We start from the raw sequence: 12,119 nt of genomic DNA, 5'->3' as shown, positions 1-12,119 counted from the left end.
CTGAAGCTCAGTGTGTCATAACAGCTCTGCATAAATTCTTCATTTGAGTTCCCCTCTCCTGACAAGGATTATTTGCGTCTGTAGTAATATATAGAATATTGACAGGACTAATTAATGGAGTGGCGTTCCTTTGTATGCCACCAGATGCCAGCAGTGCTTTCTGTCTTGCATAAGGTCTGTCACTTCTAATCCTCTTTTCAATCTGACCAGCACTATCACCCCTCCCCGCCACTACCGCCACCCTCTTCCCTCCACTCTTGAAACTCTGTGTGAAGAAGTAGATCACTCACATCACGTTAATGTACAAAACCGCCTTGCAGTTGATAGATGTTGTGGCTTGCTGCAAAATGTGCTAACTGTGCAGATCTGGACCTTCAAGCGACTATGCGAGTCATTTGTGACTGCAGCAATCACATTATCTTGGACCTGTACAGTCTTGATTATTGCCACTGAGAGTATAGGCGTTTCCCCTCATTTTATTTTTCTTGCTGAGGTTTGCTTGGCACTCTTGTATAACAGGTTTTTGCAGAATGAAAACAAGATTTTAAGCAGCTATGGCAAAAATCGTTACCCACTTAGTCAAGAGGAGGTAAAGTAAATGTATTAGTACATTACACAACTTTTAAACAGAGTTAGAATTGTACAGTGCATTGAAAATCCATTGGCTGTTTACAGATTTCTTTTCTTTGTTTGTGTGTTCTTTTTAAACTTAGGAGTTTCAACATCAAACATATTCTAATGTCATCCAAAATTAACGTGAGTAAATAATAAGTGCAGTTCTTAATGGATGATTTTACTCCTTTAAGGCAAAAAAATATATATAGTATATCCATGCCAGCAAGACAAATTGTGAAAAAAAAGAGTAAATCTGATCTGATAATACTAAATCTGATTGATTTTGATTTGTTTAGTCTTCTTTCTATACTTTTTCTAAATTAGAAAACAGAAATTACCTGTCCAAATAGTGCTGATAGTAAGGAAGTAGGACGTGAAAAATGGATGCTTCCTATTTATAGTTTATCTAGCAACATAGGAGCCATTCGTTTGCCCACAACCCTTTGCCTGACAGGCACAACCAACCTCACAGAGTTGAATAAAAATACATTGTTCTGTTACCTGTACGGTGTGTGACACATACAAATGTACACAGCTTTATATGTTTTGGGTTTTATAATGGGAAGCTTCAATCAGTCACTACATCTGTGTAACTTTTTGTTTTTAATTTATAGTTCTTTTCTAAAAGGCAGTAATCCTAATTTGACAAGCATTATCCATGTATGTTTCTATTTTGTAATGATGTCTGCAAGGGTGAAAGCTGTTTGGATTCAGCACAGCAGGCTTGAGTTCTTTTCTTACAGTTGACTTACTGTTGAAAGTTTATGGGATAATAGCAAGGAACTACAATTTGCACCACTCAGATGGAGGGGTAGTCAGCAAACTAAGCCTTGAAGAAATGGATCAAATCATGACACACATCAAAGAGTTGTAGATTGGAACAATTTCTTTTAAATTTACCAATTTTTGCAAATTACATTTGTCTTTCTGCCTTGGTGTTGCATGATGAAGACACTCCCCTTACTTTTCCCCCCTTTTTTTACAGCCCTGCCAGCCTGCAGACCCTCACAGGGGCTGACTATGAGGATCATGATTGAGCTGTGTATCTTACCTAGTACAGTGAGCTTGGCACGGTGGGAGCGTAGAGCCGCCTGTGTACCCTGACACTCATACACTGCGTCATCCGCCAACTCTGCTGAATCGATCAGCAAGCTGTGCTCGCCTGATAGCGGGTCGCCCATTAAGGAATAGCGCGTCCAGCCTGCATGAAGCCAGCACAGTGAATAGAGTTAGAAGCAAACAATCTGAGGAACAACAAACACATATTTGAAAGGAATAAAAAATAAGCAGGGTCCTTCTTTGAACAAAGGCAACAAAGAAGTGGAAAAGCTCTTTCTAAGGCACAAGTGAAAAGCATACAGCACCTTACAGGGACCAGGCATTTAGTTATTGTGTTAGCACAGTGGCATGAAGCTTGAAATGCAACACGTGATAGTTCTGCTGTATGAGGAGGCTGTCCTTTAAACACAGACACAATAAAGATGGGGTTGCTAAGGTCAAGAGGAAGCCTCTCCACTTTCTCGCTGCGCTGCTACACATTTAAATGTCAGTGCGTGACAAAAGCCAATTGATTATCCATTTTCCTACAAGACTCTTAAAATGTTAAGCAACAAATTAAAGTTTGGTGTGTTCAGCAGGATGCTGATCTGTCAGCGGCGCTTTCTCACCATTCATTTGTATAAAAATAACAAAACAATGGCTGACAGAGAGGGGGTTGATTTCTAATGAGATCAGGCATTGATTGCAACAAGACCAAATGAGACAGAAAGGACAAATAAATTTAGAGGGAAGGTGAGGTCAGTAGAAACAAATATAGTGAACCTACCTGGTAGGTCTCTCTCTCCACCCAATGCCAGACCATCTTTGGTCCACTGGACCATTCCTCTGTAACCCACAATCACACAGGGCAGAGTCACGGACTGGCCCTGCACCACTACCTGGTCCTGGGGCTGCTGGGAGAAGTAGGCCGCTTTGGTGGCTGCTGGGAGACAGAAATAGAAGGACAATGTGAACATTGTTTCTCTGCTAATTGGATTTACTTATTAGTTGTAAACATACAGTTGTACAATAGAGAGAAATCCAGTGGTAATTATTTTTTTCAGGAACTTTTTTATAAAAATTGGGTGTTAAATTATGGATTTTGAAAGAGTGACAAAATACCATTAAACCAAATAAAAAACCAAACTTTCTTCTGGTTGGGTCATCACAAGAAATATTAAAACAAGAGAGCAGATCAGTGACAAACCACAGCAGACAAATGACTACTGTCAAATTTAACATTAGATTTAGCAAAATTTCAAGGTGGGTATCATCTGAACTTTAGAACGAAAGCCTAACTTCTGGGAAAATATAGGTTACTTAGTTTTCTAGTTAGTTTGTTACACCTTAACTATTTCTAAAGACCATATGCTTGTATGTTCACTGACATGACGCAAACAGATACTTCCAGTGAGAAAAATCTGCCACTCTTTAAATTTGTTTCTTTGTAAAAATGGGTGTTAAACAATCAAAACACCATAAAAGTTCCCGGGGGAACCATCCATTTGAGCCTGTTGAAAGTCAGTTAAAGACACCTGCTGCCGTTTCGCCGCTGTGTTTAAGTAAAAGGCGTATACTCTCCCTGCGGATTGGCTGGATTGTCTTCACACACATGCCGAAGCGCAGCATGAATACAGATAGTCAGCTCCAACTGTTTGTGCCACTATGCTAAAGATTGAGTATTACAAATCCTACTGGCAGGGGAAAGATGGCAACACTCCAGAGGTAACTAATCCATAGGGGAAGGTAGGGTGGTGAAGAGGGTGATGAGGTGGGTTGGTTATCTTTGCAAGGTGTCTGTGTGATTTGGGAAGAGGACTTATAAAAAAAAAAAAAATGAAAAAAAAAATCTTCCCTCTTTCTGTGTTGCTCACAGAATAAAGACTGTCCTATTCATTCAGTGCTAAGCCCCCCCTCCCCCTTTTTAACTGCTTCCCTTGGTGTGAGCGCTTAAACAGACAGACCCCCCCACCACCACGGCAAAGAAAACCCTTGAAAGGAGGGCAACATACGGTGGCCAGAGACACGCTATTGTCCCCTTGTCCCTCTCTTTTAATAGGCCTCTTCATTTCCAATCAATCCTGCTAAATGCAAGTTTAATAGCTTTTCAATAGCAGCTTTTCCCCCCAAGAGGGTGGATGGGATTTTCTCCCAGTCTGAGTCTTTTCTCTTTCTTCATCTCTTTTCACTCCATTCCCCGTATTTAAAAAAAAAAAACCGTTTGGAAAGGGAGGGGAATTCCGAGATTGTTGGCACTGTTTATTCCAAACTCAATTACCCACTTCATCTCTGAGTCCAAAATGGACTGAACGGAAAGGGGGGGGGGACGGGAAAGGGGGGGTCGTCTTCCTTCATCCTTTGAGTCCTCCTCCCGCCAGTGTCACGCAACATCCCAATTAAAAATGCCAAACAGTGAGCTCCTCAAAAACGTTAGTTCATCCCAAGCACATGTAGTTCTCAGCTTCCCCCTTAAAACCCATTTTCATTTTTAACCCATTGTTTCTAATTCCCCATCTGGCCCCCAAGGAGGTGTTCATAGTTTAATAAAAGGAAAAAAAAAAAAAAAAAAACTTTCCAATATTCTCAGCCTCCACATTACTTTATCTGAATGTGAGTTGGCAGTGGGTAAAAACAGGTAGGCTGTATGTATGTCACGCACTGTGGATCAAAAGAGGCCAATTTGAGAGCGTCAATGAGAAGTGTAGCGTCTTTGAGCTCAGGCTATTAGGCATTTACCGAAGGCTTGAATTTTCTCGTCATAGTCTTAAAAAAAAAAAATAAATGTCTTTTTTTTCTCTGCCTGTCCCTAACGTGCTGCCTTTATGAGCTACTGAGTGTTTCCTCTTTCTCTCCATGCAGAGCGAGCTGAGGGTTTTCTTTCCCATCCTTAAAGCAGTGCAGACATTGATTGCAATTAAGTTTCTCGCCCAGAATATCTAAATGTTTACAATGGGTAATAATTCACTGCATTGGTTGATTGTTGAGATGGATTACATGCACTGAATTGTTTCTCTTTACCTCGCCTACATACCATTTTTCATGCTTGCAAATGGCAATCAACCCTACGCTTGCACACATACAAGTGCAGTTATACAAACATAAAGTGCAGCGCATGTGCTGTAGAGTGTTCTTTTATACCATATAAGTGATTCATGGCTCTCTAGATCCCTTATTGAAAACGCTGAACGGAACATCTCGACTGGCTAATGACTCATGCTAGATTCCTTTAATTCCTCCTTGCTGAATTAGACAATTCTTTGACGGTGTATTAGCAGCTTAATTACATGAATACATTTCTGACATGGAGGGAGATGGAATAGAACAGAGAAAGAATTGAAAAAGTAAGAAGATGTGGGTGTGAAGAGGATGGTTGTCAGTGTGGGATGCTGTGTCACGCACTTGTACTCAAGTACACAAACCCAAACGGCGATACTTTGAGTGTTTTTTTTTCCAACAAGCTAATATGAAAAGTTACATACTTATAAAAACAACGGCAGCCCTCTTAAAATTTCTTCTGTGCATCCATTTATTCATATTTTATCAGCTATTGGACTACTGGGTAACAGTTCCTTAAGGTAAACCCACTCTCCTCTTTTTGCCCAGCAACCCTCTCAAGCCCATTTGGGGGGATTCGAAGACACTTGGAGTTTGCACTCTTGAGCCCTGCTACTGGATTCTTCCCCTTTGGGGAGGTCCAGAAAATGATTTAAATATCAGAGAAACATCTAATTGCAGACATTCTGAAATTCATTCATCTCTATTTCCATCCTGCTATTGTTGATTAACAGGACAGCATATGACCCTCATCCACCGCCTATATCTAGAAGCTCATTCTTATAGTCATAATCTACAGTATTTCTCATGACCATTGATGAATAGTGGAACACGAATAGATCAATAAGTAAGTCATTTTTCTTTGTGGTTGAACCTGCAGCAGTATGACATTACTTCTGATGAGGCTCCAATCGCTGTGGCCATCTCCTGCTGTGTTCTACAATCATCTGAGACTTTAAGTAGATACTTGATCTATTAACCTTGTGGTAGAGGTAGACAATCAAACTTGAAGGACCAGTCCACCCTCTTCTGGTTAACAACCATGACCTTAAGATTCAGGTGACCTGATTCTTATCCTGCCCAGCTCAAATTCTGCTATAATCCAATCCATTGCTTGCTGAAGGATATTGCTGTAAGATGCCAATGGCACTATATAATCTGCAAAATGCAACATTTGAGAACCCAAAGTAGCCATTCTCTTTATTAGCATGCCCAAATCAGGGTCTGAGAGAGGCAGTCCTAAACAAACTGGGATTAACTGGACTTTGTGCTGACAATACACTATTTCATCCACCTCATACTTCCAAAAAAATCAGCTTGGGTGACATGGGGATGAATTTTCTCTAGAGTCACAAAAACACAATGGGATCTGATAATCAATATTCCATGAACCCCATTAGCAACAATGAAAGGGCAATGAAATGTTCCACTAATATGAAAGCAACACTGCTATCCAGGGTTGAGGAGTTCTGTGCCCTATGTTTACTAAGGCCTCTTGTCTAGGTAAATATGTATGAAGGTAATTACAGTTGTACAAACTCATTGCAACATCACATCTTTTAAGTTCTTAAAGCAGCAAAATATGTTAGTTTTTCATGTTTCTTGCCTTGCTTCGTGTTTAGTATGTGCTTTCCTCTCCTGGTAACAAGGTCGACACACATTAGGCCTGTTAAATTTTAATCCAGATTTCTTAAAATGGAATACCATTTCACACTGCCAGATGCAGATGAAACTGTGTATTTCTGGATGATGCTAAGACCCGCGTGTGTGTTTTTTTTTTTTTTTGTTGGTTACCTTGCTTTGGTAATATTTGTTTCTGTACACATGCATCTGAATATGCGAATGAGCATCTAGGACAGAGCATGTGTTAATAGGAAACACAACGTGTCAGGCACCAGAGGGCATGTTTAGCAGTTGCTTTGACACTGTGACTTTGCTGTGACATGGTGGGAGTTAAGTGCAGCACAGAGTCCTCCCAGATATTACTGTCACCTACTAAAGAGCTTTACATTGACTGTTCTCCCTTTTTATATGATCTAAAAATCACATTAGAAGGGATCAAGATAAGATGAACAGATGTTGGCAGAAAGAAAACATTCACCACTGGACATCCTCAAATTCGACTGTCTATGTGTCAGTACAAACTATGTTACCAAAAAATAAAAAAACAAGAAATAATAATATTAGCATTTCAGATGACCTTAAGAGAAACTATGAATCCAAAAATCATAGCACATATATTAGAATGTTACCACAGTTACTACTGAATATAAAATAGAAATATATAATCTAAAAACCCAAGGCTGTTTGTTAATTTAACAGGAGGCCACGTCCTTCAATAAAACCATAAACTAATACAAAACTCTGGTCCCTTTTCATATTTCCCCATTTGCTCATTGACACACAGCTGAATACATCAAGACAGATGCTCCATCTTGCATTGTCATTGTACTCTATGACCTCAATCAAATTTTTTTGTTGAAGAAGATCATGTTCCATAGTTTGGGGTCTGTTTTTGGTAAGTCAACACCTTTTCATTCATGTCCGAAAGAGCTATGAAACAAGGGTAAAATAAAGCCAGTTTTATTTTCCATAAAAGGCAAACACAACAAAATAAAATTGATTAAGAAGAATCTGGAATCTGGCAAACTATGAAAAATTAAAGCTCCAAACTTGGAATAAACAACCTTTTTTTCCAGAATGTCATCTATTGTGTCTTGTCTAGATACGGCTGGAAAATGGGAACTCAGTTTCTTTCTGTGCGGAATTATTATCCCTTTGTTTTGAGCTGAGCTCTTTTGTTTTTCTTTTCCAGTGTGGATACACTTGTGCGTATATTTGTGTGTACTAAGCAGACAGTAGAGCTGAGCGGCTGTACCAAAGAGTCCCAAAGGGGATGCTGCACCCATCTTATGTTTGATCTGGCTACTAAGCTCATTAGCGTGACTCCTACGGAACTTCTGAGAGCTCGAAGGAGGCTAACAACAGATACCACCCACTGGCTTGAAGCAATGTGGCACCAAAAACACATGAGCTCAGTGTGTGACAACCTCTGTTCTTTCCTTCAGCTTTGGACCATTGCAGACAGCTTCAGCCTGCGTCTTTACAGATGGTCTTGTCTCTAATGGTGCCCATGCTGTCTCAGTTCTATCTGTTTCTCTCCCATGCTGCATTCAAACTAGTTCTCCCACCCACCTGATCTCACTATCTTTTTTCCATTCTGCGCTTTTGTGCCCAAATTGCACTCTAACAGCTTTTTAAGAGCTGTTTTGCCAGAGTTTAATCCGCCAGCCTCCCCTTTCAGCCTTTATTCCATTGTGAAAATCTTGGCTCAGGCCTGAGCGCTTTTTAGAGTGGACCAGCTCACACACACACCAGACCCCCACTGTCTGCTGCTTTACTGATACCCCCACCCTGGGCAATTTCCTCCATCCATCTACAATCCTTTGCCATCCTCTCTCTGCTCTGCTTACAGCGCATATGTATGTAGCTAGTGAGGCATGATCCCTAAAATCAATGGCTAGCAGACCCTCCTCGAGCATTATATAAGGTGCTACTAATTGTTAATTTGCTTCCTATTGGGATCTTCTGCCATCACTCTGCCTTTCTATACACTCTCACTTGTCATCTTCTGCCAGACTTCACCTAAAACATTCTCTTCCTCTTTGTCATCTTAGATTCCTTGTCCCTTTTTTCTTTTGCTCTTTTCATTCATGGTGTGAGAATCACAGGAGTTTGTGTCAGCTTGTCAACACAAGACTCAAGAAGGCAGGTTAGAAGGGGAGCAGTGAGGAATAAAGGAGCTATGTGTTGGAGAGGGAAAAAAAACTAATGTAAAAATGGAAAAAGTGGGTTTCTGTCAACTTCTAGTTGCAAAGGAACAAGTCAGAGGCAGGTGGTGTTGGTGCAGTGGGGGGCATTGATGGAATGCTGTAATCAGCCTGTCTCCAAGGCCATCACCGCAAGGCTTTTCTCCATTGCGACGGGGTGCTGCACACATCAGGGCAGCAGTGAGGCTGATCTCACAGCGGGCAGCTGCAGAGGCACTCAATGAGGAGCTGCAACAACAGTTTGCAGCAGATAATGGAATAGAGCGTTATGTATGCAAGAAGAAGAAAGTGAAAGGCTGGTTGTGGTGGGTGCTGATGTGACACAGTTAGCATGTGAGCGTATGTAAATAATCTGCCCAGTCACCATACGGCAGTGTCTTGACAACCTGCCATATGTATGTTGCAACCTCAAACTTGTGGTTCCGTACCTTCAGGGTTTTGAGTGGGCAGAAGCACCCCCCCTAAACTCCCACCCTTTGAAAACACTCTTAAGCCCCGAGCCAGAGCTGAGAGCTCACTCCGTAAAGACAGATAGCAAGTGACTGGCTGGCTGACTGGCAGCAGGACAAAAACAAAAAGTGATGTGAAAAAACACAGAGAGGAGGGGCTCTGTGGTGGTGGTATGAAATTGTCTGTACACATCAGCTTGCTGTGTTGACAAGATGTTGATTGAGCTAGTCTTGTCATTTCGCTCCTGCTCACCCCCTGGTGTTTTTCTCAGCAAGACAGCTGCTGGCTGGATGTGTGTCACAGTTCCAGCCCTTTTCTGCCCCCACCCCCTTCCCTGCATCTTCTCTCTGCCCCATCCCAGTTTCTGCTGCTCTCTGCCCTTCTTTTACCAATTTGGATGGAGGGGCTTTCAATTGCAATTTACTCTGCTTTTAATCACTATCTTCTTGTGTTTTGCTCTTTTCCTGAAAGCCCTGATTTAGCCTATAGTTGAAATTGTAGATAAAACCGCAATACACCACAACTTGTGGAGATGGCCCAGAGGTGGAGTAGGATTTTGAAAAAACATGACAAGCAGGGCTGACCCCAAGCAAAAGTGAAATAAGCTTCTGCCTTGGATAACCAGAGCAGCAGGGGGCAATAATTATCATCCTTTCAAAATGTTGTAATATATATATATATATCTATATAGGATCAGTACTGAATCATTTCTAACTAGACTGATCCCAACTATTATTTTGGAAACCAGTTTTGAATCCATAATTTCAAGCAGATTTGGTGACTAAAACACATTGTGCTTTGGGTTCAATTTATTCTTGGTTTGCCTCCGATGGCAGCTAAATAAAATAAGTCTTTATACTAATAACTTAATGAATTAAAAATCTATAATATAACAAAACAATATCTAAAAGAGGCTAAATTTGTTTTTATGTTTTATATCTTTAAAACAATTGAAATAAAAACAAAGGAATTCTTAGCATAGATTATGTAGAAGGACGCAGAGCCCTAAGCTCTAGGGTATCAATTATTTTAGTCATGGGATTTGCAGGCTGCTCTTCCTAATTGAGCCCAGTGGAGACCCCCTTAGCTTTTTATGATAGGAAGTAGTGTGTTTCATAATTAATACCCCCCCCCCCCCCCCTTTATTATTATTGTTATTATCATTTTTAATGAGGGTGGTATTGCTGTAAATGTATGCATCTAATTAGAAGAAAAGGGCCATCTATTGCATTGTTCACTCCTGCAGTGTTTGCTTTGAGTGAGATGAATAACAGACAACCTCATTCAAGAGCAGAGGTGGCACTCCGAAGTCATTGCTGTGCTTTTCTGTGTATTTGAATATAAAACACAGCTAGCTCAATGAGAGTCTCATTAGTGTAGCTTAATATGTGTGCTTTTTAAAGCTTAGAGGTTAATGCCTGACTTGCCTCTGTTTCATTGGAGTTCTCTTTAATTTGATGCATAATTCTCTTTTTTATTTCATTTTTTTTTCTGAAGAGGCTCTTTACACAAAGCAGCTGAGCTGAGTTATGAACCCTGCATCCAATGAAAACACAAAGGCAAACAAACACTTTTAATTAAATGTGTTTAAAATTGCTTTTATCACTCTTCGTACTGTGCTTACTGCATATTACTGAACATATTTCAGAACTATACTATCGCCGTCATCTGTCGTCCAGGAACTATAACTCCTGCCGATTAAACAAATTACTTCCTGTCCCAAGAGAGCCATGTCTTCAATGGAAACAAAAACCACCTCTATGCTTCTTACAGACACTGTTCAAACCTCCCATTGGTTATAAATGTTTGTGCTAATTCTGGTTCTTGAATTTCTCTGACTGCAACTGCACCATGTTCAAGATATTGAAAAAAATCAAGTTAAAGTAATAGTTCAGAGTTTCTGAATTGAAGTTCTGTTAAAAGATGCAACGTGGCATTATGTTACACTCTTCATATCAAAATGCATTCTCTCAAGCAAAGTGATATACAGCATTAAATTGTGTCACCTAAAGTGTGTAATTAGCCTAGGATCGGATGGTTTGAGTTTTATGTTTTACACCCAGTAGTCTCTGTTTGAGACTCTTATTTTGAAAGGAGAAAATAAGTATTTGTCAGGTTGGTTAATTTTGTGCTCTTATACATACTTAATTTTAAAAGTTCAGATAAACCTTTCAAGTTTTTCATTTTGATACAGAAGTTTTTTTTCTTTTTACTTTTTTAAGACAGCAGATGTCTACTTTCATTTTGGCCTCTTAAACTAGCAGGTAATTTCCCTCTCTAGGTCTAAATAATCTAAATTTACTCTAACTAAAATGCCAGGAGAGTTATCTACTGAGAGTCAGATATAAACCATTTAATTTCCCACAGAACCTCACTTTAAAAATTAGAACTTTCCCTTTAAAATATTCGTTAAAAAAAATCACTTTATTAAGAACAAAATAAAGTGGGAATATGGTAAGATGCGAACCTCACCACATCCTGCTTTGTGCTGAGAAAAGAAGAGGGAAGGAAAGGAAAAACTAATTTCCTGAAACTCCATTTCTTAAGCGTTGATTAGTAAAAGAGCATAATTAGAGTGAAATGTGAAGTCAGGGTTTTTCAGATTGCACCGCTTCCTCAAGAAATCAGGCCATGATTAATGAATAAATGATTAATGAGGGAACTAATTAATCAATTAATTATTAAGCAAGCAGTCTGAACAAGAAATGGGTAGGATGACAGCGAACAGAGAGTGTTAGAGATGCTTAGGTTGTATCTTGGAAAGGAAGAAAAAAGAACTTGAGATAAACATCCTGTTTGTTCTGTCAGTTTGTTTCATCTTTAGGGAAGAGTGAGGGAGAGGGTGGATAGGAGGATGTAAAGTCAGATTTCTTCTGTCTTTTTGTGAGATTGCTAATCTAGAATTGCAGCAACTTCAAATTATATAACATTTAAAATTACACCTTGCAAAAAAATACATCAGAAGAGGCTGAGTGCAAAACAGACTTTCTGTACTCCCTTGTCTTTAACTAGGACACCCCATCAATCTTTCATAATCTGCACAGTGGGTCTTTCCTGTGTGACCAGGCTGATGGGACTGATGGGACATCATAGCCAGAACTGATGGATGAAACGTAGGCTCCAAATGTAACT

The 12,119-nt window shown here is 39.9% G+C and overlaps 1 protein-coding gene across 5 annotated transcripts in view; it reads right to left on the bottom strand.

Moving 5' to 3' along the window:
• kirrel2 (kin of IRRE like 2 (Drosophila)) overlaps positions 1-12,119 on the bottom strand; it is a 46,195-nt gene that overhangs the window by 18,315 nt on the left and 15,761 nt on the right. For 4 of the 5 annotated variants that reach the window (XM_015376899.1, XM_015376901.1, XM_015376902.1 and 1 more), the window contains exons 2-3: positions 2,441-2,596; positions 1,667-1,816 (exon numbers count right to left, since the gene is read on the bottom strand). In XM_015376899.1, the coding sequence (XP_015232385.1) occupies positions 1,667-1,816; positions 2,441-2,596 (306 nt within the window). The remainder of the gene's footprint in view (positions 1-1,666; positions 1,817-2,440; positions 2,597-12,119) is intronic. The other variant, XM_015376900.1, reaches the window with a different exon arrangement.

This window comes from Cyprinodon variegatus, unplaced genomic scaffold, assembly GCF_000732505.1.
Source record: "Cyprinodon variegatus isolate N-32 unplaced genomic scaffold, C_variegatus-1.0 Scaffold143, whole genome shotgun sequence".
Classification (NCBI taxonomy): Eukaryota; Metazoa; Chordata; class Actinopteri; order Cyprinodontiformes; family Cyprinodontidae; genus Cyprinodon; species Cyprinodon variegatus.
Note: the sequence above shows the minus strand (reverse complement) of the source record. Positions and strands in the feature narration are given on the sequence as shown.